Source organism: Geotrypetes seraphini, chromosome 13 (assembly GCF_902459505.1).
Source record: "Geotrypetes seraphini chromosome 13, aGeoSer1.1, whole genome shotgun sequence".
In the NCBI taxonomy this organism is placed as follows: Eukaryota; Metazoa; Chordata; class Amphibia; order Gymnophiona; family Dermophiidae; genus Geotrypetes; species Geotrypetes seraphini.
In genome coordinates, this window is record NC_047096.1 from 10,385,922 (window position 1) to 10,411,695 (window position 25,774).

General features: G+C 43.1%; 1 protein-coding gene across 9 annotated transcripts in view; it reads left to right on the plus strand.

Annotated features, from left to right (window-relative positions):
* The window catches only part of SYCP1 (synaptonemal complex protein 1), a 327,903-nt gene extending 302,442 nt beyond the window's left edge, over positions 1-25,461 (plus strand). For 8 of the 9 annotated variants that reach the window (XM_033919065.1, XM_033919068.1, XM_033919072.1 and 5 more), the window contains 2 exons: positions 24,557-24,643; positions 24,908-25,461. In XM_033919065.1, the coding sequence (XP_033774956.1) occupies positions 24,557-24,643; positions 24,908-25,048 (228 nt within the window). In that variant the 3' untranslated portion in view covers positions 25,049-25,461. The remainder of the gene's footprint in view (positions 1-24,556; positions 24,644-24,907) is intronic. The other variant, XM_033919067.1, reaches the window with a different exon arrangement.
* The last annotated feature ends 313 nt before the right edge of the window (positions 25,462-25,774 follow it).

Genomic DNA, 25,774 nt, shown 5'->3' on the forward strand with positions numbered 1-25,774 from the left:
ACATGTTAAAAATTAAGACAGAATGCATTAAGATACCAACCTATCGAATAGTTGTGTCTTTAACAATTTTCTAAAATCTAAATAAGAAGTAGCCTCTAACATAATTTTTCCCAGCCAAGTATTCAATTTAGCGGCCTGAAATGAGAAAGTTCTCTCAAGGAACTTCTTGTAATGACATGATTTTATGGAGGGATATGTAAACAGATGCACTCTCTGTGTACTCTTATTAGAGTGACTCAAAGAAAAGTAAGGAACAAGATATACCAAAAACTGCTTTATAACAAATGCATGAAAACTAGAACAAAACTCTGTACCAGCAAATGGTAGGTGGGTAATCCTGTGCAATTCAGGGCCTGGAGAACCTAGGTGATTGTAAGCTTTTCCTGGAGCAAGATATTCAGATTCTCCCCTCTTGTACTCTGGTGCCAGTCTTGGTACCTTAGGAGTATAAAACCTGTTTGTGACAGGTTCCCCCCCCCCCACCCAGCCCTCACTCCTGATTTTTATAACTCTGTTTCTAGTGGTCCAGAACACTAGGATCTTGTATCTGAACCAGCAAGTATGTTTTCCAACTCTACCTACTTCGCAGGGAGCTGCTCCTGCTCCCTCACTTTGTTTTCTGAAAGCAAATTGCTCAGAAGTGTTTTTGATCTGCTCTGCAATTTTATTTAAGGGTATTATCCCAGGACAAGCAGGCAGCTTATTCTCACATGTGGGTGATGTCACTGACGGAGCCCCGGTATGGACACTATAAAAGTGCATTGACACTTTAAGATTTCAGAAAGTTCACGATAGTCCACACCGTGCATGTGCAAGTGCCTTCCTGCCCGACTTAGGCATGCGGTCCCTCATTTCTTAGTTTTCTGCGGAGCTAAGAAGTCACGTTACAACAGCCGTTGATCCTCTTTTGCTTTCCCACGCTCAGTTTTCTTATATTCTTGTCATATCTTATTTTATTTATTTTCTTTTTCATTTAGAAAATAATTAAAAGGAAAAAAAAAGTTATTCATTTTTTGCTGTCTGTGGGTTTTGGCCCGGCGGGGCCTTGTCATCCGCCTCAGCCATCGAGTTTAATTTGGCTGAGGTGATGTTTCCATCCATGTCACGCCCACAGATGGGTTTTAAAAAGTGTGGTTGCTATTGCACTATTTTGCTTACGGACCCTCACAGCTGGTGCCTGCAGTGTTTGGGTCCCGAACACCGTGTTCAGACTTGTAAGTGCTGATCTTCCTTGTAAAATTCCTTTAATGATGAGTGCCTCAACATTGGCATCATCCTCGCCGGAATGTGTTGCAGCACCTGTGGCACCGGCAACAAGGTCTCCAGTACCGGTGCTTAGTCTGAGGTAAAAGCTCGATGCTTTGCTTTGGGAGGAGCTCAGGGATCAGTTTCACTTGCTGCTCCTGACATTGACTTCTCCGGTACCGATCCAGCCTTAGCTTAACGTGGCCTGGATTCCTGGCACCATCGATGCTCCACCGGTGCTTCAGAGGGAATCGACCCACAGATCCAGCTTGGCCACACTGGCACTGAAGCATCGGGCCTCCAAGCATCAATCTCCATCTCAATCTTCCAGGCATTCTGACAGGAGCCCCATCAAATATGGCAAGAGAAAACATTTTGAACCACTGACATCAGAATGACGCCGGTTGAAGCAACGCTCTCCTTCTCTGCTTCAGGACTCTGACTTACAGGAAGACTCTGACCTGGATCTGTCTCTATCTTCTACTGAAGCTGTAAATGACCAACCTCCAAAGGAAATGCTGAAGCTCCCCTTGCATGGCATCTTGAGGGAAACTTTTTATAAGAATCTTGAATCACCACTCTCGAGACCGGTGGCGCCTAGGAAACTGGAGTCTCTCTACAAAGTAATTTCTCTCCCGGGATTTGATAAACCCCAATTACCTCATCAATCCCTGATTGTAGAGTCTACTTTAAAGAAATCTGCTTCAGCTAATGTTTATGCGTTGGTCCCTCCTGGTAGGAAGGGCCATACTATGGATAAGTTTGGTTGGAGACTCTTCCAAAATTCCATGTTAGCCAACAGAGCTGTCAGCTATAATTTTTACTTTTTGTGCTACCTCGAGCGCCTTATGAAGCAGTTTCCTGCATACCACAGTGAAGTACAGCAGAGGCAGAGTGAAAAATCCGGAGTGGATTCCTTCTGTAGCAGCACGCGGCTAGAGGGAAATAAACCATTTGTCTAGAACGTTTCACCTATTGCACTAGAACACATTAGCTTAAAACAAGGTGGAAATGAACAAGCCACCTAAATGAGGTCCTCCTGCTTTCAAGGCAGTTAAGTGGGGCACTCCTGCTTTCAAGGCCACAATTTCCAGATTGCTCTGTAGAGCCATTTCATCAGTCTACATTCTTTCTGGGAAACAGTCTCCTGTTTCCATCAAGGCACATTCTTCCACAAGTGTGGCTTCTTTGTGGGCCGCAGCTTGAACTGTCTCCTGTGAGGTGATTTGAAGGGTGGCAACATGGTCTTCTCTTTACACATTTGCCAAGTTTTACAGAAGTGAATTTGGCAAGCAAGACAGGACTCTGTCTTTGGGTCCTTTGTCTTCAGGATTGGTGCAGCCAGCCCACCCTAGCTATTTGGGGACTGCTTTTGTACATCCCATTCTGTTTAAGTTCTCTTGTCTGTGTTATAAATCAATATTTGATCTGGCCCCCACTTACCTAGTTTCCCAATTTAACCTGGCAAGTTCTATTAGGCCCACACGAAGAATACATCTGTTCACCTATCCGACAATAAAAGCCTGCTACTACAAAAGATTCCTGGCCAGAATCCTTGTCTTCCAGGCAGGCAAATGGAACGACTGGCTGAGTAACGTTATCACGCACTCCTCAACCTACTTCAATTTTAGAAAATTGGTAAAAACGAGTTTGTTCAATCAATTTGTAAACTAAGAATTTTTATAGCTCTGCTAATTTAACCAGTAACCTTAAGAACTATATAGCTTTCCACTTCCATTATGTAAGATTGTATTGTTGACTTTGAATTGTGACCTCTTCGCTGATTGTCCAGCGCTTCTTGTTGTAAACCGCCTCGAACTATCATGGCTTTGGCGGTATATAAGAATAAAATTATTATTATAATATCTCACCTATCGCACTGGAAAAAGAGATTATTTACTTACCCTGGTAAGCTCTTTTCCAGTAGATAGGTGAGACATTCTAGATCCCCACCCAGTCCTTACTGCGCCGGCCTACTGTTATAGTCTGTTTATGCTTTTCCAAGCTGATTCTTTGATGCCCATCAGCCTTTGGGGGCTGGGAAGATTTGTGTATATGTTCGTTTTATATGAGAGCAGTTTCTGAGCTCTTTTGAAGCCTTTAGTGGTGGTTAACTAAACTAAACTAAAACTTAGTTTTATAGACCGGGTCTTCAACCAGAAAGAGCTTGACTTGGTTAACAAAAACAAAAACATAATACATAAATAAAAGAAAAATGTAAACTAGTATGGTTAGTTTCCAAAATGTTTAGCAAACAAAGTTTTCAGGGCTTTTCGGAATAAAGCAAAGGGGTCTAAACTTCTTAATACAAGCGGTAAATTGTTCCAGAGCGCTGTTAGTTTGAAAGTGAAAAAATGACTGAGTCTCCTGAAAGTTCTGTTTTTACCCCTAAAGGAAGGAAATGTAAGTTTTAATTTTTGGGAACTTCTGGCAAGATGAGATCTATGCACATTCCAGTCTAGAGGAAACAAAGTGGTGAAAATGCCAAATAAGATCTTAAATGCAATACAAATGCACTTGAATTGAATTCTAAGATACACTGTGAGCCAATGTAATTCATTAAGTAACAGGGTTAGATGGTCCAATTTACTCTTAACGAAGATGAGCTTAGCAGCAGTATTCTGTATCAACTGGAGTCTCTGCAAACTGACTTTTGAAAGACCCAGGTACGTTGAATTAAAATAATCCAACCTTGACAAAATGATTGAACCAATACAGAGAAGTGTTGCTGATGAAAAAGTATTCTCACTCTTTTCAGAATACAGAGGCTAAAGAAGCACTTTTTAACAAGAGAATTTAGTTGATCCTTAAATGTCAGTGATGAGTCAATGATAATTCCCAATATTAACAAGGAAAACTCAATTTTCAAAGATTCTCATCACAGCAGAAGGAAGAGTCTAACTTTGGGCCAAGCCATAAAAGCTTAGTCTTGGCAGCATTTAATTTCATCTGGACCATCGTCACCCAAGGCCAAAGTTTGGCAATGCAATGCTTGATATTGGGTATCAGATTAGCAAGATCCGGATCAACCTCAAGTAATATGAAAATATCATTGGCGTATATTAATAAAGTTTCTCGGGTATTCAAATCATAGAATTTCAATGTACTCATATAGATGTTAAATAAGATTGGTGACAATGGAGAACCCTGGGGAACACCACAAATGGCTTTCTACGATTTTGAGTTAGATCCTTCCATGTTAACTGAATAAGAACAGAGGGATAAAAATTTATCGAACCACTCCAGGACAGTCTGATCAAGGCCAATTTCTGAAAGCAGGTAATGCAGAATATTATGGTTGACTACATCAAAAGCTGCAGACAGATCGAACTGAAGTAAGATAGCATGCTTCTTACAAGACTGTAATTGCTGGATCTTTGAGAGGAGAGAAACCAGAAGAGTTTCTGTACTAAAATTCGAGCGAAACCCATGCCGAAAAGGTAAGAGAATAGAAAACTTCTCCAGGTAACTTGGGAATTGGCTGGCAACGATTGATTCCATAGTTAGTTAAACAAGATATATTAGCAATCAGTCTATAGTGAGAAGTGTCACTTGGGTCAAGATCTGATTTTCTCAAAAGGGGAGTAAGACTGTTGAGTTAATTCTTGAGCAGAACAGTTGGCTTAAGCCTATTGCTACAGGTGCCTCTAGTTTATATGTATTGGGTGGCTCTCAGTACTTAGGTAATGACTATACAGTAGATGAAGCTAGAGAACCCAGTAAAGTAAAGTAAAGTAGAGGCAGAGCAAAAAAATCCGGAGTGGATTCCTTCTGCAGCAGCATGCGGCTATGGGGAAATAATCCATTTGTCTAGAACAGTGCTCTTCAACCTTTTTACACCTATGGACCGGTGGAAATAAAATAATTATTTTGTGGACCGGCAAACTACTAAGTCTGAAATTTAAAAAAATGTTTCTTCCCCATCCCCAAGAGCTCGGTCCCCGCAAACCATCTGATCCCATTTGCAGAAGCCCTTAGTTATGATTTTATATTGAACGTATTTTATTAAAATATAAAAAGAAACAATATTCTGTATAATTGTCATTTTATAAATACAAATAATATAGAGCAAGGATCAACAAAACCCCTGTCTCCCATCCCCTTTGCATATATCCCATCTGCTATCAAGAAAACGGAATAAGCCAAATTATTTTAGAATGCTACACAGAAATATCATGCTAACAGAATACTGCAGTCACACATGACAGGGGAGTGAAACTAGGGCAACTGCCCCTCCTGGCCAGAGAGAGCCCTAAGCCAGCTGGAAGCTAAAGAAGCACTGCCTGGGCTTTGCAGTCCCCAGTTATGTCTAACACCAGCTTTAGGAAGATGCATATTTCAAATCCATTATATTCTAATCACAAAATAGAAATAAAATTATTTTTTTCTACCTTTTGTTGTCTCTAGTTTCTGATTTCATCTTCTTTTCACTCTCTTCCTTCCAGCTTCTGCCCTCTGTCTCTTCAATCCAGCATCTGCCCCTTCTATCCACTGTCTGCCCTCTCTCCCTTCCATATGGTATCTGCCTTCTTTCTATGCCCCTCTCCCCTTTCCATCCAGCCTGTGCCCCCTCTCTTTTTACATGATCCATTCCAGCTTCACTTTTCTCTTCATTTTTCTCTCTCCTACACCAGATCTAGCATCTTTGTCTCTCTCTCCTTATTTCTCTGCTGCCCCCCTTCCCAGCATCAAGCTCTCTCTACTTTCTCATTCCTATCTCTCCCCTTTCCCTCATCTGATCTCTCCATTCCACCCTGACCCCTTCCCCTCCTCTAATCTCCTTGCCAGCTGTTTCCTTCCTTTTTTCCTCCTCCCCTGTCCAGCAGTACCCCTTCTCCCTTCCCTCCTCTCTCTATCCAACAGTAACTCCCTTCCCTTTCCCTCCTCCCCTCCCAGTAGCATCTCTCCTCCCTCCCTCAAGGTCCAATAGCAGCTCTACCTTTATCCAGCAGCTTCCTAGCCTCCAACAGTGGCTTCCTTCCCTTCACTCCCATCCCAGCAGCAATTCACTTAGGCAGCCTTAGGTCCTTTGATGGGTTGTGCCACATCTGAGGAAAGAAGAAGTTGCATCATCAGAGGCAGGCCATGACTCAACAAAAGCCCCAAGGCTGACGAAGTGAATCGCTGCTGCAAGCAAGTACTGAGAGCTGCTCGGAGGGGAGGAAGCTAGTGTTGGAGGCTCTCGCCATACCTGCACAGACCAGCAGGGATTTTGCTGGCCCTGTGCAGGTCAGCAGGAATTTTCTGCGGACCAGTGGTTGAAGAACACTGGTCTAGAATATCTTACCTATCTACTGGAAAAGAGCTTACCAGGGTAAGTACATAATCTCTTTTTCCTATTTAAATTGATTTGTTTATTGTAATCGTTACAGAGCAGAACAGATTTGGCTTTGTCAGGGAAGTCTCCGTACCCCTTAAATTTTTCTTGCTCTGCTTATAGTGGTTTTCAACTACTTTGGTACAAACTGAGGAGCTATAGCACAGCCCAGGTATGTAGGAAGTGGAGCTGGAAAATGTAGATGAGACCTTCTACACAACTTGCAATTAAAGGAGAATAACCTATGGTTCAGGACTATAATGCCTTTCTACTAGAAAGAAGATTATCAAGGTAAGATACTGATCTTCCGGTCTGGAGGGACTCTATGAAAGAAAATTAGGTAAAATCTAATTTCCTTAAGATAACCATGCCTTGTCTCAATTGTCTTGAAAATATTTTTCAGCAACCCCATTGTTTTCAGCAAATTCAGCAATAGGTTTCTTATAAAAAGAATATACAAATGTTTTCTTATTGCATTAATTATATTGTAAGACTGATATATGTTTAGTTTTTTCTCTAATTTTTGGGTAGACCTATAATGTGAAGACTCCACCAAAATATGAAAAAGTCCAAAGAGAAACTATAAATCAACATGCAGAAGCAGCAATGAAAAAGAAGAGAAAAGTTGCTTTAGAATTTGATGCTCAGTCAGATAGCTCAGACCATACAGACCTCCTGGTAAAATATTTACTTTGGTGATATTTATTGCTATCTTTTTGTTCTTTGTAGTCTTTTTCAAGTTTCCACTTCTCCCTGAGATGCAGTACTAGGGCCAGACACTTTTCCCATAAATATAAATTTGATCCTGATTCATTAAGCTCACTTCCAATATGTTTATGGCTGATACTAAAAAAAAATGAGGCCCTAAATTTGGGCACCCTGATTAGCTGAACTCAGGGGCCTAAAGTAAATGCATAGCATAGGTATAATTGTCTTTATTCTTAGACAAGCAGGCAGCATATTCTCGCATGTGGGCGACGTCATCCACGGCGCCCGGTACAGACAGTGGTAAAGTATACTGTCACTTTAAGCTTTTAGCAAAGATTTCAGACTACCCACACCACACATGCATGAGTGCATTCCTGCCCGATGCCGGCTCGTGAGGTCTTCAGTTATTCATTTTCCGTGGAGTGAAGAAGACGTATCTGAACTTAATTCCCTCGAGTTTGCATTTCCCCTTCACTATTTCATTTTTTACTGTTATTTTATTTACTTATTTGTTGTTTTTATTTTCTACCTTTTTAAATTCTCAATAAAAGTTTTGGTGTGAAGGGGCCTTTAGACAATTTTAAACCCTTTGCTCCTGCCAACAGCATTGACAGCTTTTCAGCCTTCGTTTTACTTCAGCTCAGTATCATCCTCTCCTGCTGCTTCTGTATCTGGGGCTAAAAAAACCCAAATTGAAACAAACAAGAAAAATGTTTTTTCTTATTTCTACATATTATTCTTCTTTTAGGAAATCTTAGGCCTGGAGTAGGATTTCCAGCAACTTGGGATTTTTCTGTGTTACTGATCCCTGTCAGTACCAGTGGACATCACCATTGAATAGCGCTATTGGCATATCTCGCATCGAGTCTCTTGATGCATGCATTTCTGCAACAGATCACCTATTCAAGCAACCATGCTTGGACTCCTGCTGCACCTTCGGTACCTACTAGTAGCATGCGGTACCAGTGACTCCTTTTCATACATCGAGATCTTCCTCAGTATCGAGTTTCTCGATGCACGCCCATCATAGCGTCATTATTTCTCGAAGCAAGATGTCAATTCTGCTCACCCTCTGATCTCCAGATTCATGAAAGGACTTTTCAATGTGAAACCACCTCTAAAACCACTTCCAGTGGTCTGGAATCTCAGTGTGTTTCTTGTTAAGTTGAAGAAGCCTCCATTTGAACAAATATCTAAGGGTCATCTCAAATTCCTTGCTTGGAATATAGTTTTTTCTCATTTCTCTCACTTCTGCCAGAAGAGTAAGTGAACTTCAAGCATTAGAGGCGGATTTGCCATAACAAGGTTGTGCTTTGCACCATCCAAAGTTCTTTCCAAAGGTAGTCACTGAATTTCATCTCAATCAATCAATTGTGCTGCCAGTATTTTTTCCTAAGGCTCTTTCTCATCCAGGAGAAACAGCTCTTCACATTCTAGAGTGCAAGCGGGCTTTGGCCTATTATCTCAACACAATAAAGCCGCATAGAATATTTCTCAACTTTTTGTCTCCTTTGATCCTAACAAGTTGGATCATTCTGTTTCCAAGAGAATGATTTCCAACTGGTTGGCTTCCTGCATATTGTTCTGTTATGCTTGCTCACGTTGCAACTGGAGAGTCGGGTCACAGTCCATTAAGTTCAAGCTATGGCAGTATCAGAAGCTTTTCTTCGCTCTACTCCTATTGATGAGATCTGTAAAGCTGTGACTTGATACTCAGTTCATACATTCATGTCTCACTACTGTCTGGAATCCTATTCCAGATGGGATACTCACTTTGGCCAAGCAGTTTTTCAAAATTTATTTTCTTAATGGCCAGCACTCTCTCCATCCCATTGTAGTAAGCTAAGGAGTCCCATATGTAAGAATGAATAAAGGATATTTTAAAAAAAAATATGCTGCCTGCTTGTCCTGGGATAAAGTACAGCAGGCAGATATTCTCACAGTCCACCCACCTCCCCTAGATGGCTTCTAAGCTGGCTTACTGAACTGAGGAGCTGCACGCCCACGTCGGGTGGAAAGGAACTCGCACATGCGCAGTGCGAGCTATTGCGAACTTTCTAAATTTCTTAAAGTAGTGATGCACTTTTAAAGTGTCCGTACCGGGGCTCCATGGATGACGTCAACCACATGTGAGAATATCTGCCTGCTGTCCCTGGATAACACCTGTTACAGTAAGTAACTGTGCTATTCCATTCCCTTAGTTTCAGAAGGCAGCCTTCAGTTTTCCCGGGCTTCTGCCTTAGCCCACATCTAGGAAAACTGGAAGCTCCCTTCTCTCTCTCAGGGAGCTCTTCCCTTAGGACTTCTCCTACTAGGTTCTCTCTAAATCATTTAACTCTGGGCAGAAGCACTCAACCTTGCCTGAGTCCCGCACTTCTGACTCAGCAATGAGCTCTAAAGCACAAGGCATTCTGGGACCTGTAGTCTTTTCCCAATTGCCTAACACCCTCTACTGCCCAGTAGCATAACTGCACTCTTAAAGAGGGAAATCCCATGAGTCTGTCACAAGGCCATATAGAGGGGCATAATAAAAAAAAACGTCTAAGTCCCTTTTGGCCTAAGTCCTTAAACGTTCAAAGCAGCAGGGAAGTGTCCATAACCAAAACAAACTTCCTTGTTTTGATTATGGCCTGCCTCTACTAAACGCCCAGATCACCACTACGTGTACAAGTACACCCCCACGACGTCTACACTTTTTGGCCATAATAAACCAAAAAAATGCCTAAGCCCCAAACGTCCAACAGAAGGGCTTTTAGGCGAAGGAGGAGCCAGGAGGGGTGATCACATCGCGGTAGGGGAGATGAGGCATCTCTCCTGCCGCAATGGTTGCGGTTGGTAGGTTTCAGGGCTGCTGAACTGATCGCGCCAGCGGCCATCAGCTCAGCGGCCCCTTTTTTGGCACTTAGACCTGGTTTGACTTCGTCTAAGTCAAAAAGGTCTAAGTGCCGACTAGGCAACCTGTCAAATGTTTTGGTTATACCTGTTGTATGCCTAGGTGTAGGTCGGCCCACCTCCCGCCCACTGCCTGCCCTTTCCCCTCCTCTAAACATGCCTCTTTTCTCTCTGTGCGTTTAGAGGCAGGGGAAAGGCCTAAGCTGTTTTTAGATACGTCTAAAAACCAACTTTAATTAAGGGTACTTGGATGATCAGGCTTTTTGATCGTCCAAGTAGCCATTTAGGACACTTATTAGACATTTTTTTTTATTATTGATTATGAACCCCATAGTCTTTATCTGCCTTCATAGTAACATAGTAGATGACGGCAGATAAAGACCCAAATGATCCATCCAGTCTGCCCAACCTGATTCAATTTAAATTTTTTTAATTTAAATTTTTTCTTCTTAGCTATTTCTGGGCAAGAATCCAAAGCTCTACCCAGTATTGTGCTTGGATTCCAACTTTCAAAGTCTCCGTCAAATCACACTCCAGCCCATCTACATCCTCCCAGCCATTGAAGCCCTCCCCAGCCCATCCTCAACCAAAAGACCATATACAGACACATACCATACAAGTCTGCCCAGTGCTGGCCTTAGTTCAATATTTACTATTATTTTCTGATTCTAGATCTTCTATGTTCATCCCATGCTTCTTTGAACTCCGTCACCGTTTTCCTCTCCACCACCTTTCTCGGGAGCACATTCCAGGCATCCACCACTTTCTGCGTAAAGTAGAATTTCCTAACATTGCTCTTGAATCTACCACCCCTCAACCTCAAATTATGTCCTCTGGTTTTACCATTTTCCTTTCTCTGGAAAATATTTTGTTCTACGTTAATACCCTTCAAGTATTTTAACGTCTGAATCATATCTCCCCTGTCCCTCCTTTCCTCTAGAGTATACATATTCAGGGCTTCCAGTCTCTCCTCATACGTCTTCTGGCGCAAACCTCCTATCATTTTCGTCGCCCTCTTCTAGACTGCTTCAAGTCTTCTTACGTCCTTTGACAGATACGGTCTCCAAACCTGAACACAATACTCCAAATGGGGCCTCACCAACGACCTGTACAGGGGCATCAACATCTTCGTCCTTCTACTGGCTATGCCTCTCTTTATACAACCCAGCATCCTTCCGGCAGCAGCCACCACCTTGTCACACTGTTTTTTCACCTTTATTTTTCATAGGTATCTGATCTATGCTGTCTACAGACTTCACCATTGCAGGTTTGGATATGCCTATATTGTCTCTGGAAGTATAATGGTCATGTTTGGGGACATGCAAAATCATCTATCACATCTGTTTTCAATTAGAAAGATGTAATTTTCAAAAAAGAAAGACGTCTAAAAGTGGCATGAAGTTTTTCTTGCCAAACCTGTTTTCTAAATTGATTTCTATGCTGTTCATCTGCAGTTCATCTAAATCTCAAGGAGGTGCATTGAAGGTGTTGTGTGGACAGCAGTAGGGCTCATGACTTGGATATGTATCTGCCATAATCAAACATTTTAAAGCACACACAGGACACAACTTGGATGTTTAGGTCTAGTCCTGTTTTAACAAAAAATAAGTACCAAAAAGCTGCCCAAACTGACCAGATGACTACTGGAGAGATGTAATCATGACCCTCCCACACTCCCCCTCCGCTCACTGACCCTCTCCCCAAATATGTGAATGAAACTGTATGTACCTGCCTATCTGATAGCTGCAGATGTTATGACCAGTCCTGGTAAAGCAACAAGCAGGTTCTTGGAGTAGCTTGGTGGGCAGCGTAGTGAACCATAGAGTTTGGACCCAGACCCATAGTCTACTTTACCTACTACACCTATATTGGGTTATGTGAGCCTTCCAAATCTTACTGTACCTACATATAGGTAATACCTGCAGGCAAAAGTGCTATTGGTGTGGTGCACAGTTGGGTCTAGTGGGTTTTGGAGGGCTCACTATACAATGTAAGGGGGTTATGGTGAGATGTGTATCTGTGCCTTTTTATATGAAGTTCACTCCAGTGTCCCACTTCTCTGCTAGAATGTCTGTGTGGCCAGTCTACTAAAATACTAGTTCCTCCATCACAATGGCTTGTTTTATGTGTTTTTCTTTTAGACATTTTTAAATGGTTCAACAAGATAGATGCACTGAGAACAAGTACATCTCAGAATGGCCATTCTTTAGCATCCCTCCAGACCAGCACAGATATGAATGAGTTTACGTTCCTCTGCCAACAGGTGGAGACTGAGACAATGAATTTTGGCTGTAGTATAAGTAGGCTGTGTAGTCCTATCTACAATCAGTTTTGTTCTGAGTCTCCAGCCAGTGCAGTCTTTCTGTAGGGCCTGTTGGATTTTGATTTGGCCTTCTTGTCCTTTTTTGTGGTGCTGGATTGAGTTGGGGGACCATTTCGGGGGTGCCACACTCAACAGGTCAAGACTCTTCCCCCATTCCCCCCCCCAAAAAAAATGTTTTGTTGTTGTTGTTGCTAGAGGTGCCTCTGCTGTAAGCTTTGAGAGCTAATGGGGTCTGCTTACTAAAATTGTATTGAAAGAAAAAAAAAATCTTGAGGCAGTGTCGGTCTGAAGGGAAGCTTTCAATTAGCTTCAATTGACTGTAATTGGCTTTTATTATTAACCAGCAAAGGGGGGGGGGTTGTAGCTGTTTTTGCAGTGAGCACTTTTAAAGGGAAAAAATGTTCATCGTGTACCTGATGAGCGTGGCCGGCGTGTGCACAAAGTGCTCTGGCCTCTGTGAAGGAGAATCCTTGTCGGCTTCGGCAGCAGGCAGTGGGGAAGCCCGGTCTACCTCTTAACACTTACACAGGGCTTTAAGCCACCGAAGGTCAGGAAAATAAGGATTTTCTTACCGCCGACAGTGGATGGATGTGGGTGGATGTTTTTCGGAGACGGCAGCTAGCGAGGATGCATCGGTTGTGCAAATTTTTAATCGAGAAGAGTTGCAGGAGCTTATTCTGCAAGTTTCTTCAGTTTTGCATTTTGAGGAGGAAGCTAAAGACCCCCCTGGTGTTATGGACCCCCTGTTTTGGGGGATCTGGTCAGCCTCCCGCTGTTTTTCTATGCATCAGGGATATGCATGCACAGTGGAAGACTCCAGACGCACCTTTTCGCTTGGTATGGGCAATGACCAGGCTCTATCCCATTCCTAATGGGGATAGGAATACCTTTAAGTCCTCTGTGGTCGATGCAGTAGTCTTGGCTATTGCATGTAGACATACTTGCCAATTAAGGGCTGTTCGGCCTTGAGGGACTCACAGGATTGTAAGATGGAGTCTCTTCTTAAGCAGAGTTTTGATGTGGCTGCCTTGGCTGTCCAGGTGGTGATTTGTGGAGGTTTGGTTGCTCGGGCGGTCCCTTGACCGGGAATCTGATAATTGGTCCTTGGTGCATCAGTAAGTTGCTAAGATTGAGCTCAGTACTTCTTATCTTTCAGATGCCAAATTGATGGCCCTCGGCATGGCCGCTCACCTTACCCTCTGGCTGCAGGGTTAGTTGGCAGACATGGCTTCTAAGGCTAAGCTCAGTAAGTTTCCCTTTAGGGGTTCCTTCATTTTTGGGGAGGAGTTGGATAAGCTTGTTCAAGCCTTGAGTGGTTATAAAGTGCCTCGGCTTCCGGAGGACCATCCAAGCTAAGATGTGACTTTTTCAGGTATCACCCTGACTGCGGTATGGCCTCCTTCCCTTCCAGGGGGTGCTTTCAACACATGCAGTCCTTTCAGGTGGCCCGTCGGGGAGGTCATGACTCCTCCCGTGGACCCTGCTCCACCTGTCCAGCCTAGTGACTCCTTGTGGGTCTTTCCTCTGGTTCTAGTACACGCCCGGTTGTGGGACTTTTACAGGGGGTGGACTGAGATCACCTTGGATCAATGGGTTCTGGAGGTGATTTGGGACAGCTATGCTCTATAGAGTTTTACCAGCCCTTACCAGATTGTTTCCTGTCTTCTTGTCAGACAGCTTGGAAGAAGCAGGCTTTTTGGCATACTGCAAAGCTGTGGTTCTGGTTCCTCCTCAAAAGATTCGCACCAGCAGGTACTCCATTTACTTCGTGGTGCCCAAGAAAGAGGTGTCTTTTTGGCCCATTTTAGATTTGAAAGGTATGAACAGGATACTCCAGTTTCCATCTTTCCGCATGAAGACCCTGAAGTCTGTGATTCTAGCAGTCCTACCTGGAGAATTTCTGACTTCCCTCAAACTTACGGAGGCCTATCTTCATAATCAAATTAACAGGACCACTGAGGACCGTATCTGACATCCAGAACTTTAAAAAATACTTAAAACTACATTATTCCTATAAGCTTTTCAATAAAAGATATGTTGTTGCCTGCTAGTTTTAGGATAACTGATACTGTGAAGAATTATGAAATCTGGGTTTTAAGATTAAATTATTCATTTGTAATGCAAGATATTTGTATAAGTCTTGTTTGTAATGCCACAGGAATAAGCGGTTGATAAATCTTTTAAATAATTAATAATCCGATTTGAGCCTCTCATCAGCGATTCCTTCATGTTGTGATTTTGGGAAAGCACTATCAGTTCTGTGCGCTTCCTTTTGGTCTGGCCATGGCTCCGCAGATTTTCACCAAGGTTAAGTTATCCAAGTTAACAAGTTTTATTTAAAATTTGATTAAATGCGTATACAACTTTCTAAGTGATTTACAAAACTTGGGAAGAACACTTATGTCCTACAAGAACAAATGGAAGGCGGGTAGAACTACAATTGTACTGGGAAAGAAACAATTAAGGGAAAAACAAAAGGAAGGGTAAAATAGTAGCTTAAAAAGGCTAGGTTGTCATTGTGAAGAGGTTAATTATTATGGGATAAGTCCCATGTTTCAGCTCTCAAAATCATCATTAAATATGAAACTTTTAAGAGAGCCTTAAACAGGAAACTTTTAAGGTGGTGGTAGCAGTGACCTTGCACAAGGAGGGCATTCTGGTTCATCTTTATCTAGATGACTGAGATTTGAGCAAAGTCTTTTCTGGAGAGCTCCCGAGTTACGGCTCGGGTTGTGGAGTTTCTACAGTCGCTGGGCTGGTTGGTCAACCTATCCAGAAGCAGGTTGTCTGTCTCGGCGCTTGGGAGTATCTTAAGAATTCTCTTCGACACCGGCCTAGGCAACGTTTTCCTGACGTCATCCATGGAGCCCTAGTATGGACAGCTTTAAAAGTACATCGCCACTTTATGTTTTTAGAAACTTCATGACTGCCCGCACTGCGCAAGCACAAGTGCCTTCCCGCTCGACGTAGGCTCGTGGTACCTCGGTTATTCATTTTCTGCGGCGCAAAGAACTCGTGTTTTCTGAACTCTGTTCAGTTCTTTTTGCCTGCCTTTCTGCTTTGCGTAATTTTTCTATTTTTTGGCCTTATTAGTAAAAAAAAAAAAAATAAAAGACATTCTTTCTCTCTTTTTCCTCATGGGCTTTGCCTTTCTAGGATTTGTTTTCTCTTCAACAGTTGAGTTTAATCTTGCTAACACGGTCTTTCCATCCATGTCTAGACGTTAATGGGTTTTAAATAGTGCTGCAGGTGTCAGAGGGCTATTTCTATCACCGACCCACATAGTTGGTGCTTGTAGTGTCTTGGGCCTGAACACCAGGTGGAAACCTGTGCCCTGTGCCAGGTGGAAACCTAGCACAAGCACTTGATTAAAAGCCGTAGACTTCAGCAAGAGAAATTCTTTGGGGCTGCCATGGACATCGATAAGACCTCGCAGCAACCATCAACATCGAAGACTCCTGCATTGGATTCAGGAGATCTTGCACATCAGGTAAGTTGGCTACAGAGCCGCCACCTTCCCAGCAAATATCATAGGACTCACCAGCTTTGAGTCATGTGATGTAGACCAAGCAGCGTCGCTCACTTTTATGACTCGTCTCTTCTAGGTGTGCATTCTCGTCAAGGTCACCCTGTCTGAGGCAAGCAGTAGTACCAATGGTACTGGCAGATAAGCCAGAGGTACGGGTGCTTTCTTTCCTGGAAAAGTTTGATGAGTTTTTCCCGAAGGGAGCTGGGTGATATTTTCAAACTTCAGGTACCAGCATCAACTCCCTCAGTGCCTACCCGGTCTGAGCACACGGCCTTGAAGCCCCATGTACCGCAGTCAGCTCTTCAGCAGAGCATTGGCATCGATCTTCATCCAGTCATCATCAATCCTCTTGATGCTCTATTCCTAGACATCGGTCATCACATTGACGATCAAGCTGTCCATCGGTGCATCGATCAACTTCATCGAGACATCGACGCTCATTTTCTTCCACTCGACGTTCAAAGTCAAAGAAGCACCAATTTCTGTAGGAATGATGCTGCATTTCCATCGTGTTCTTCCAAGCGAAAGAGAGCTTCACGTCGTACTTCCTCATCTTCTTCCTCAGATCGGTACTGGAGTAGTCTAAAGTGTCTATCTCCTCGACGTACACCTTTTCCAAAGCTTCTTTATGACTCTGATTTACAGTCTGAAACAGATGCCTATCTCTCTGCAACTGAGGCTTTATGATACCTCTTCAGAACCTTCTCCTCAGAAATCTCCAGCAAAGACAAGATCTCCTATCAAAAGACTGTCTTTTACTAAATTTATTAGGCAGTTAGGCAAGGACCTACCTGTTAAACTGGAAGCTGACTCAGCATTCAGTGCTGAATATTTAGAGGGTTTGGACTATGATGAGCCTCCCAAAGAACTATTTAAATTACCATTGCACGGCATTCTTAAAGAGACTCTTCATAAGAATTGGGAAACACCCTTGACCAACTATCTCAAACGCTCTTTCTTACCAAACTTTTAGGAAGTCAATCAAAACTTATCTCTTTGACAAATTTCTCTGACTTCATTTCTGCCATGATGTACTTCTAAAATACTTCCAGGAAAAATTGATTAATCTTACCATGTTAATGTAATTTTGAAAGTTTTTTTATATCATCGCTGTCTGTATACAGTCTCTTCCTCTGTAAACCGCTCTGAACTGTTTGTGATATTGTGGTATATAAAAATAAAGTTATTATTATTACAGTGGCTCCTAGAAAGCTGGATTCTATTTATAGAATCATTTCTTCTCCGGAGTTTGATAAAGTGCAGCTTCAGCATCAATACTTGGTTGTAGAATCTTAAAAAAAAAAAGTCCTTTGCTTCGAAAGTATGCCTTGGTGCTACCAGGGCGTGAAGGCCAAATTATGGACAAATTTGGATGCTACCTTTATCAAAATTCCATGTTGGCGAACAGGGTCCTTAACTACAATTTCTACATATCCTGCTACGTGAAACATCTTGTACGAAAACTACCTGCTTTTGATAAATATATTCCTGCACAACATCTTCAGGAATTTCACATCTTTTGCACTCTTTGCTACTCATTCGCATTTAGGGTTTTCTGATCGCTACTGCCGTGCTGTGTCCCTCCATGCCAAATTCCATTTTGGAACACGGAGGCAGGGAACACGCCGGCGACTCTCCCCTCCCGCCCTCACTCACCAACTGCTGTCCGACGGCACTGCTTCTCTTCAAAGCAGCCTACTGAGGATCGTGGTCGGCTGAAGCGAACCTCACAGACTGCTCTGCACCTCAGTAGCACGTTCCCTCTGACATATGCAATCGCGTCAGAGGGAACGTGTTACTGAGGTGCAGAGCAGCCTGCAAGGTTCGCTACAGCCGGCCGCAATCCTCAGTAGGCTGCTTTAAAGAAGAGGAGGGCAGACGCAAACGACAAGGAAGCTGCATGCTGGACAGGGGGAGCAGGTAAGGGGTGCTGCTGGACAGGGGGAGCAGGGAAGAGGGACAGGGTAGCAGGTAAGGGGTGCTGCTGGATAGGGGGAGCAGGGAAGAGGTGCTGCTGGACAGGGGGAGCAAGGAAGAGGTGCTGCTGGACACGGGGGAGACGTAAAACGAAGGGAAAAGGGGTGCTGCTGGATAGGGGGAGCCGGGAAGGGGTGCTGCTGGACACGGGGGAGGTAAAAGGAAGGGAGAAAGGCTACTGCTGAACAGGGGGAGCAGGCAATGGGTGATGGTGGACAGCCGAGGAAAGAGAGAGACAGAAAGCCAAGGAGAGAGAGAGAAAAAGAAAGGAAGACAGACACACACATCTATTCTAGCACCCGTTAATGTAATGGGCTTAAAGACTAGTATAAGAATAAAGTTATTATTATTATCCAACTCAGGTCTTAAAATCATTTCAGTTAGAATTCATCTTAGTACTATCAATGCTTTTCATGGACCAGTCAATGGTAAATCTCTTACTGCTCATCCTCTTGTTGCCACATTCATGAAAGGACTTTTCAATGTCAAATCACCTCTCAAACCACCTCCAATGGTTTGGGACCTTAATGTTGTTTTCTTTAGACTCATGAAGCCTCCCTTTACCAATGTCTTTAGCTTATCTCAAATATCTCACTTAGAAAGTAGTATTTCTCATCTGCATTACTTCTGCGCATCGAGTGAGCGAGCTTCAAGAGCTGGTGGCGTACACACCTTTTACAATGTTCCAACATGTCAAAGTAGTGCTTCACACCCATCCAAATTTAGTCACTGAATTTCATTTCAATCAATTGCTTCCAGTGTTCTTTCCCAAGACTCATTTTCACCCTGGAGAAATGGCTTTTCATACTTTGGACTGCAAAGGTGTATTGACTTGCTTACAGTGAACTCAGCCACATAGAACATCTCAACAGTTCTCTTGGATACAGGCCATCCCAACCTGTTAGGATCAAAGGAGATGAACAATTTCCATATGGTTGGCGGCCTGTATTGCCTTCTGTTATGCTCAGACTGGACTGCACCTTGGGGTCATGTCTCAGCTTACAAAATCTGAGCTATAGCAGCTTCAGTTGCTTTCTTACATTCCACTCCTATTGATAAGATCTGTAAAGCTGCTACTTGGTCCTCAGTTCATACATTCATGTCTCACTACTCTCTGGAATCCTATTCCAGATGGAATGGTCACTTTGGCCAAGCAGTTTTTCAAAATTTATTTTCTTAATGGCCAACACTCCCTCCTTTGTAGTAAGTTAAGGAGTCCCACATGTGAGAATATGCTGCTTGCTTGTCTTGTGATAAAGCACAGTTAACGTAACGGGTGTTATCCAGGAACATCAGGCAGATATTCTCACAACCCACCCACCTCCCCTGGTTGGCTTCTTAGCTTGCTTATGGAATTGAGGTACTGCGAGCCTATGTCGGGTGGGAAGTCATGAAGTTCCTAAAAACTAAGTCGCGATGCACTTTTAAAGCTATCTATACCAGGGCTCCGTGGATGTCACCTACATATGAGAATATCTGCCTGCTGTCCCTGGATAACACTTGTTACAGTAAGTAACTGTGCTTTATCCTGGGACAGCAAGCAGATATTCTCACAACCTGCCCACCACCCCTAGTTGGCTTCTTTGCTTGGGCATCAAACTGATGACCTCACAAGCTGGCATCAGGTGGGAAGGCACTCGTGCAGGCAGTCTAAAAGCCTTGCTAAAGCTTAAAGTGATACACTTTTCACTGTCTGTGCCAGGGCTTCGTGGAATATCTGCCTGCTGTCCCAGGATAGCACCTGTTACAGTAAGTAACTGTGCTATATCTTCTTACAACCTGCCCACCTCCCCTAGTTGGCTTCTTAGCTTTGTTACTGAACTGTAGGCCTCATGACCTGATGTCAGGCAGGAACGCACCGGTTCATGTGCAGTATGGACAGTGCCTTAGAATTTTAAGTGACAGTACACTTGGTAACTCTCCGTATCGGGTTCCATGGATGACATCACCTAACTGAGAAAATATATGCCTGCTGTCCTCAGAGAACACTTGCTATAGGTAAGTAACTTTGCTTTGAAGTACCTCCCCCCCACCAGCAGCAATGCAGTTGGGAGACTCCTACTTAGCCTATAAGAGACAGAGGTCTGCTGTGTACATGTGATGTCAGCGTTTTGCTAGCTATGTGGCTTGGCAGGGTATCACCTAGGTGAGGTAAATATAGGGGCTTGCTGGCAGTGTAGGTCTTTTCCTTGCTAGGGTCTTCCAGATATCCTCCCAGAGCCTTCTTGTTGTTGCCTATAGGATCCTAAGCCTGTTCTCCCTGAATAGCTGCTCCTTGTTTTGCATGAGTAGTAGTGTCAAGATGTATTGCCAGAAATATGTTGCTTTCTCCTAGCCTCCATTTTGCATGTGGCAGGTTCCAATAGTAGGCACTGTATATATTTCAGGCCCAGATTATGCGCACTTGGCATTAACCACTGTCTTTATGACTGCTCTAGTCATTGCTTGGTAAAGCCATGTAAGTGCAACCCAGTATGGCACTTAGTTGGTGGATCTCATTGTTTGACAACCACTGGAGGCTGGATTTCCACACCTACATTAACAGTATTTTTTGATTATTCACCTGTATCTCCTATACACTTTTTTTTTTTTTCTTTTACTGTTTTTCCCTGGGAGCAGAAATAATGTCTATTGATATTTATATATTCAGCTCTGGTCTTATAAAATATGTCCCTTTTTTTAACTTGAAAATTTTTATTTTTATTGAAAAAATAGCAAAGCAAACCACAAAGAAAAAGAAACACCAATAGGACAATCTCCTATACAACAAAATACAAAATACTTATCTATAAACTATACAGTCTGCATACAAACAATGTACACACCCAATATGAAAATAAGCAATAAACATCAACCCCCACCCATCCACCAACCAAAGTGAACAGTATGCAAAAAGTCTTGTCCCAGAGACATGCTAACAATGGTGTGTGTCCAACTGCTTCTTGTTCAATATGAACCCATTGTTTACATTCCTGAGCTTGCCACTCCATAAGCACTTGCAGCTGAGTGGCACCTATTCGCCCAGATAAACTTGGAGATTCTTTTCTGTAGGTCCACCAAAACTAGCCGAGATACACATAAAGGCAAAGACTGAAAAAGAAACAAAAATTGGGGAAGAAGCATCATGTTTACCACTTCTATGCGCCCTGTCCAAGAGAAATACATTCCTGCCCACCTAAATCCTTACGAATCCGGTGAAGCAGTGGGACATAGGTCAGGTCATAAAGGTTAGCACCCAGAGGCCCAAAGTACACCCCCAAATACCGTATAGATGTTCTAACCCAGCGAACGGGAACTTGAGCCCACGACTCGTCCCTGGCTTCATCCTACAGATCGACATTCATCAGCTCGGATTTATTTACATTAACTTTAAAGCCATAGACCACACCATATTCCCGGAGTTCCCCCAGAATAGCTGTCAGTGAACAAGCCGGGTCCTGAATGGTAAAGAGGATATCATCAGCAAACAAGTTTAACATATTCCCCTCCTGCAATCCAAACCCCTTCAATGTTCACATTGGCATGGATGTGTTGGGCCAAGGATTCGATCACCAACGCTAACGAGATCGGTGAGAGAGGGCATCCCTGCCTAGTTCCCCTTGCTAACAGAAATGGTGCAGAATACCTTCCGTTTACCTTTACATATACAACACTCAAATCCATGCCTGCATACGAGGCCTAGTCCAGGGGTAGGGAACTCTGGTCCTCGAGAGCTGTATTCCAGTCAGGTTTTCCCCAATGAATATGCATTGAAAACAGTGCATGCAAATAGATCTCTTGCATATTCATTGGGGAAATCCTGAAAACCCGACTGGAATACGGCTCTTGAGGACCGGAGTTCCCTACCCCTGGCCTAGTCCAATAGATTCAAGTACCTTGAACAAATATGACCACAAGACCCTATCGAAGGCCTTTTCCGCATCTATAGAAAGAAACGCCAAGCTGCCAGGTATTAAACAGATGAAGCAATGGAAGTAACAAAAGATTACAGAAACATTTATAAAATTTTACTGTAAAGCCATTGAGACCCGGTGATTTTCCTGCTTTCATGGATTTTAGCACCTGATATTCTTCAATGAGGGTAATAAGACGATCAAGCCTCTCCAGATCTGATACATCAATCTTTCCAAGATTCACTGACCACACATAATGCTTCATCTGTGCCTGATTCGGTTTGACCTGTGTATAAAGCTGTTGATAGTAATCTACAAAACGTGCCCTGATGTTCTCTTCCCTCCGTATCTTTTCCCCTGACTCCCCTCAAAGAGAACATTATTTTGCAGTCAGCACACTCTGTCTATGGGTGTCCAACCTTTTGGCTTCCCTGGGCCGCATTGGCCGAAAAAAATGTTTCTGGGGCTGCGCAAACACTGCAGCAAGATAGAGTAGGGAGCCAGCAAGATGGTAAACACCCAGGGGCAGCAGAGGAAAACACTGCATCGCCTGCAACAGGGGCTGCACAAAATACTTAACGGGGCCGCAGGTTGGACACCCCTGCTCTAAGGCATTCCAGCTCCCTACAAAAAGTAGAGCACTTACCTGGGCAATTGAGCCCACGAGTGTTATAAGACATAATTTTCAACTCGTCCCTTGCCATCCCTAAACAACAAAAAGTCTAACAAAACCCCAAGACAAAATCCCACCCACCCAAACCTCTCCCTCTGTCCCCCACCATTCCCCCTTCCCCCATGTCAAATAGTGGGAATCCAACTATAACCATAACCCGCCAACTTGGAAGGAAGGAATCATCTCCCAGTGCCCATAACACCTTCCCGAAATGTCATCTCTATTTCTATCCCCAACTCTAGGGGAGTTATTAACCAACATTCCCGAATACACAACTCCCCAACTCGCACCCCCCTCAAACCCTCATGTTGCAAATCCAACATATCCCCTTACAGTCAGACACCTCCCCAACACCCATCCCAGAAGCATTCACTGACCCCATTCACCACCCCAACCACCCTCCTTTCCACACATATAACCACACTAACTCCTTCCCTCTTCCTCCACATGCATCCAATCCATCCATATCTAACCCTACCATAGTACTCCCACATGCAACCCCCTACAATTACACAACTCTCCCTACTAGGGAGCTCTCACCAGACACAGTCAAAATCATACCCAACAACAGAACTCATAGGGTCAATATCACCAAATCAAATGTGAAGCAGGGCACCAAGTCCCTATGCAAGTGTAGAAAACAGTTTGAGTTCATGAGGGTCCTGTAGTTGGGCCTGCAGCAGAGGAGCCAGCTGATGTACGGGCTCTGCATTCCACCTTCTGCCATTGAAAGCCCTCCAAGCATTGCTGATCAGTCCTGGCCAGAAGGTTGTCCTCTCCTTCTGCTGGGATCTCAATCCCCTCCTTCACCAACAACTCCTGGGCCTCCTGGACTGATGTTACTCTGGTATGCAAGCCATTAAATTTCACCAGCAGCCCAAAAGAGAAGGTCCACCTGTAATGCACATTAGCCCGGGTCACTGGCTTGAAGGTACGAATCTTTTGCTAGGTGGAAGCAGCCAGATCTGTGAAAAGTTCCAAACGATGACCCTCCCAGTTAATGGTACCAAGCTCTCGTGCCCGTATCATCAAGTGCTCTTTCAGATGAAAGCTTTGAAAACACACTACCAAGTCCCAGGACCGCTCATTAGATCTGGGCCCGATGAGCCCTTTCAATCCCTGGTTACAAATGATCTTCCTATAGCATCCAATGGACCAGCCTAGTCATCACCTCATGGGCCACTATGTTGGGGCACTCGGAGATTGTTACGGCAAGTGCGGTTCTTGAGGTCTTCCACTTTGTCTAAGAAGCCTTGCTGCTCCTCTCTCACATCTTCTAGACCTTTCTGTGCCCCGGTTTCCTCATAAGCATCCAGTCTGGTCTCAACAGTATCAGTCCAGGCTTCCATCTCAGTCAAGTGTGATTTAAGATCCTGAATGGCCTTCACCTGCGGCCCGACCGCCATAATGTCAGATTTTGCCTCTGCCAGCCATTCCTTCATATCTGCCTTAGTCAGTATGTCCGCACCAGGGTTCGGGGCTTTCCGATCAGGACATACTATACTGTGGCCTCCGCTGCTTGCCTTCTGTCAACCCCGTGCCACGAGCAGCCCTCACCAGTCGCTCTTTTTTTTTTTTTTTTTTAAATGGATGCCTTCCGTTTGCCAATCGTACCACCAAAGTAGAAGCAGGTAGGGAATTCTGCCAACACACCTCAAATACATTTTATGGGATATTTGCAGGCATCGATCTTAGACCGGTGACATCACTTCCTTCAAATATGTCCCATTTTCTAAATATTTTCACTACACATCTGCATTTATACATCCATACCTCGTCTAAAATGGCACAGAAAAAGATTGCATAAGTTAAGGTTTGAAAAAGGGCCAAGATTTTTAAGATAGTGAGTTAACCCAGTGTGTGATACATGTAAGAAAATATTTTTCAATTAGTCAGTATATCTAATAGTAGTTCAATTAATAAAGTAACAATATTAAAACAGATATTATGTATACACAAGATAAACATTTATTTACATATTCATTTTATTTGTTTAAAGAGCCTGGTATCAGAGGAAGATATGTTCAAAAAATTATATAAGGAGCTTCCTGAAGCTGCTCCATTATTTATGACTTCATCAAAAAAGGTATTATGTCAGTCTCGGCTTTGAAAATACACTGAGGGGTCCTTTATCAAGCCGCCCTAGCGGGGTTAGCACGTTGGACATTTCATCACGTGCTAACCCCCGCGGCTGGCTAAAAAACTAACGCCTGCTCAATGCAGGTGTTAGCGGCTAGTGCGGCAGGCAGTTTAACGCATGTTAAACCCCTACCGCAGCTTGATAAAAGGACCCCTGATTGTTTCTTGGAAAATATTGTTTTGGAGAAAGTAATTTTACTTTTTCTTCTAGGTTCCATCTTCTGTTTCAAAATCTCCTGGTACTGCATTAAAACTTGCAACAGTTAAAAAGATGCGAGAGTCCGGTTGGACTGCAGTGGCTAATGTGGATAGAAAGAAAAAAAATAAGGCAGCAGAAAAATTATTTACGTAAACTTGTGTAATCTCACAATTCTTTCATTGATTGTCAAACTTTTTTTCAACAGAATGGTAATTTTGACTTAACATTTTACATATTAAAATATCCTCCCTGGGGGATTGATTTCATGTACATTAAACTTTGTGGATAGTGCAGTTGTAGTTATGCTTACTCTGTAATTGGTTTTCATTGTTTGTATTTTAAGATTAAAAATACTTAAGCCAAAACAAGGAAATTCAGTGGAAAATATGAAACGTTTAGTATTTTATTTATTGTGTAATAGCATTGTTTTAAACATTTGATTTTGGTAATCAATAGTAACTGATTATATGTAGTTCTTGTATACTTGTTGGATCAGATTTGTTCCTAAATAAAAATTGTTTGGTTTTTTTATTTAAGAAATAGAATTTGAAAGGTTTAATTTTTGAAGCATATTATCTATTCGTATATTTTTGTTATAGTACACTTTGTAATTAAAAAAAAAAAAAAAATTCTAGTGCAAAAGGAATATGAGTCTTGAACCAGTGGGTAATTTGCCTCCAATTGCGAGTTGTGTAGAAGGTGTCATCTACCTTTTTCAGCTCTGCCTCCTCTATCCCTGTTCTGTGCTCCTGCTCCTCAATTTCTCCTTCTACACATGAGTGAGTGTCTTTCTGATCTCTTTGGGGGGGGGGGGGGTTTCAGGATTTTTGGTCCACTTTCAGGGGCTTGTCAGTGCTATAAAGGTCTCCAGGTTGCCTG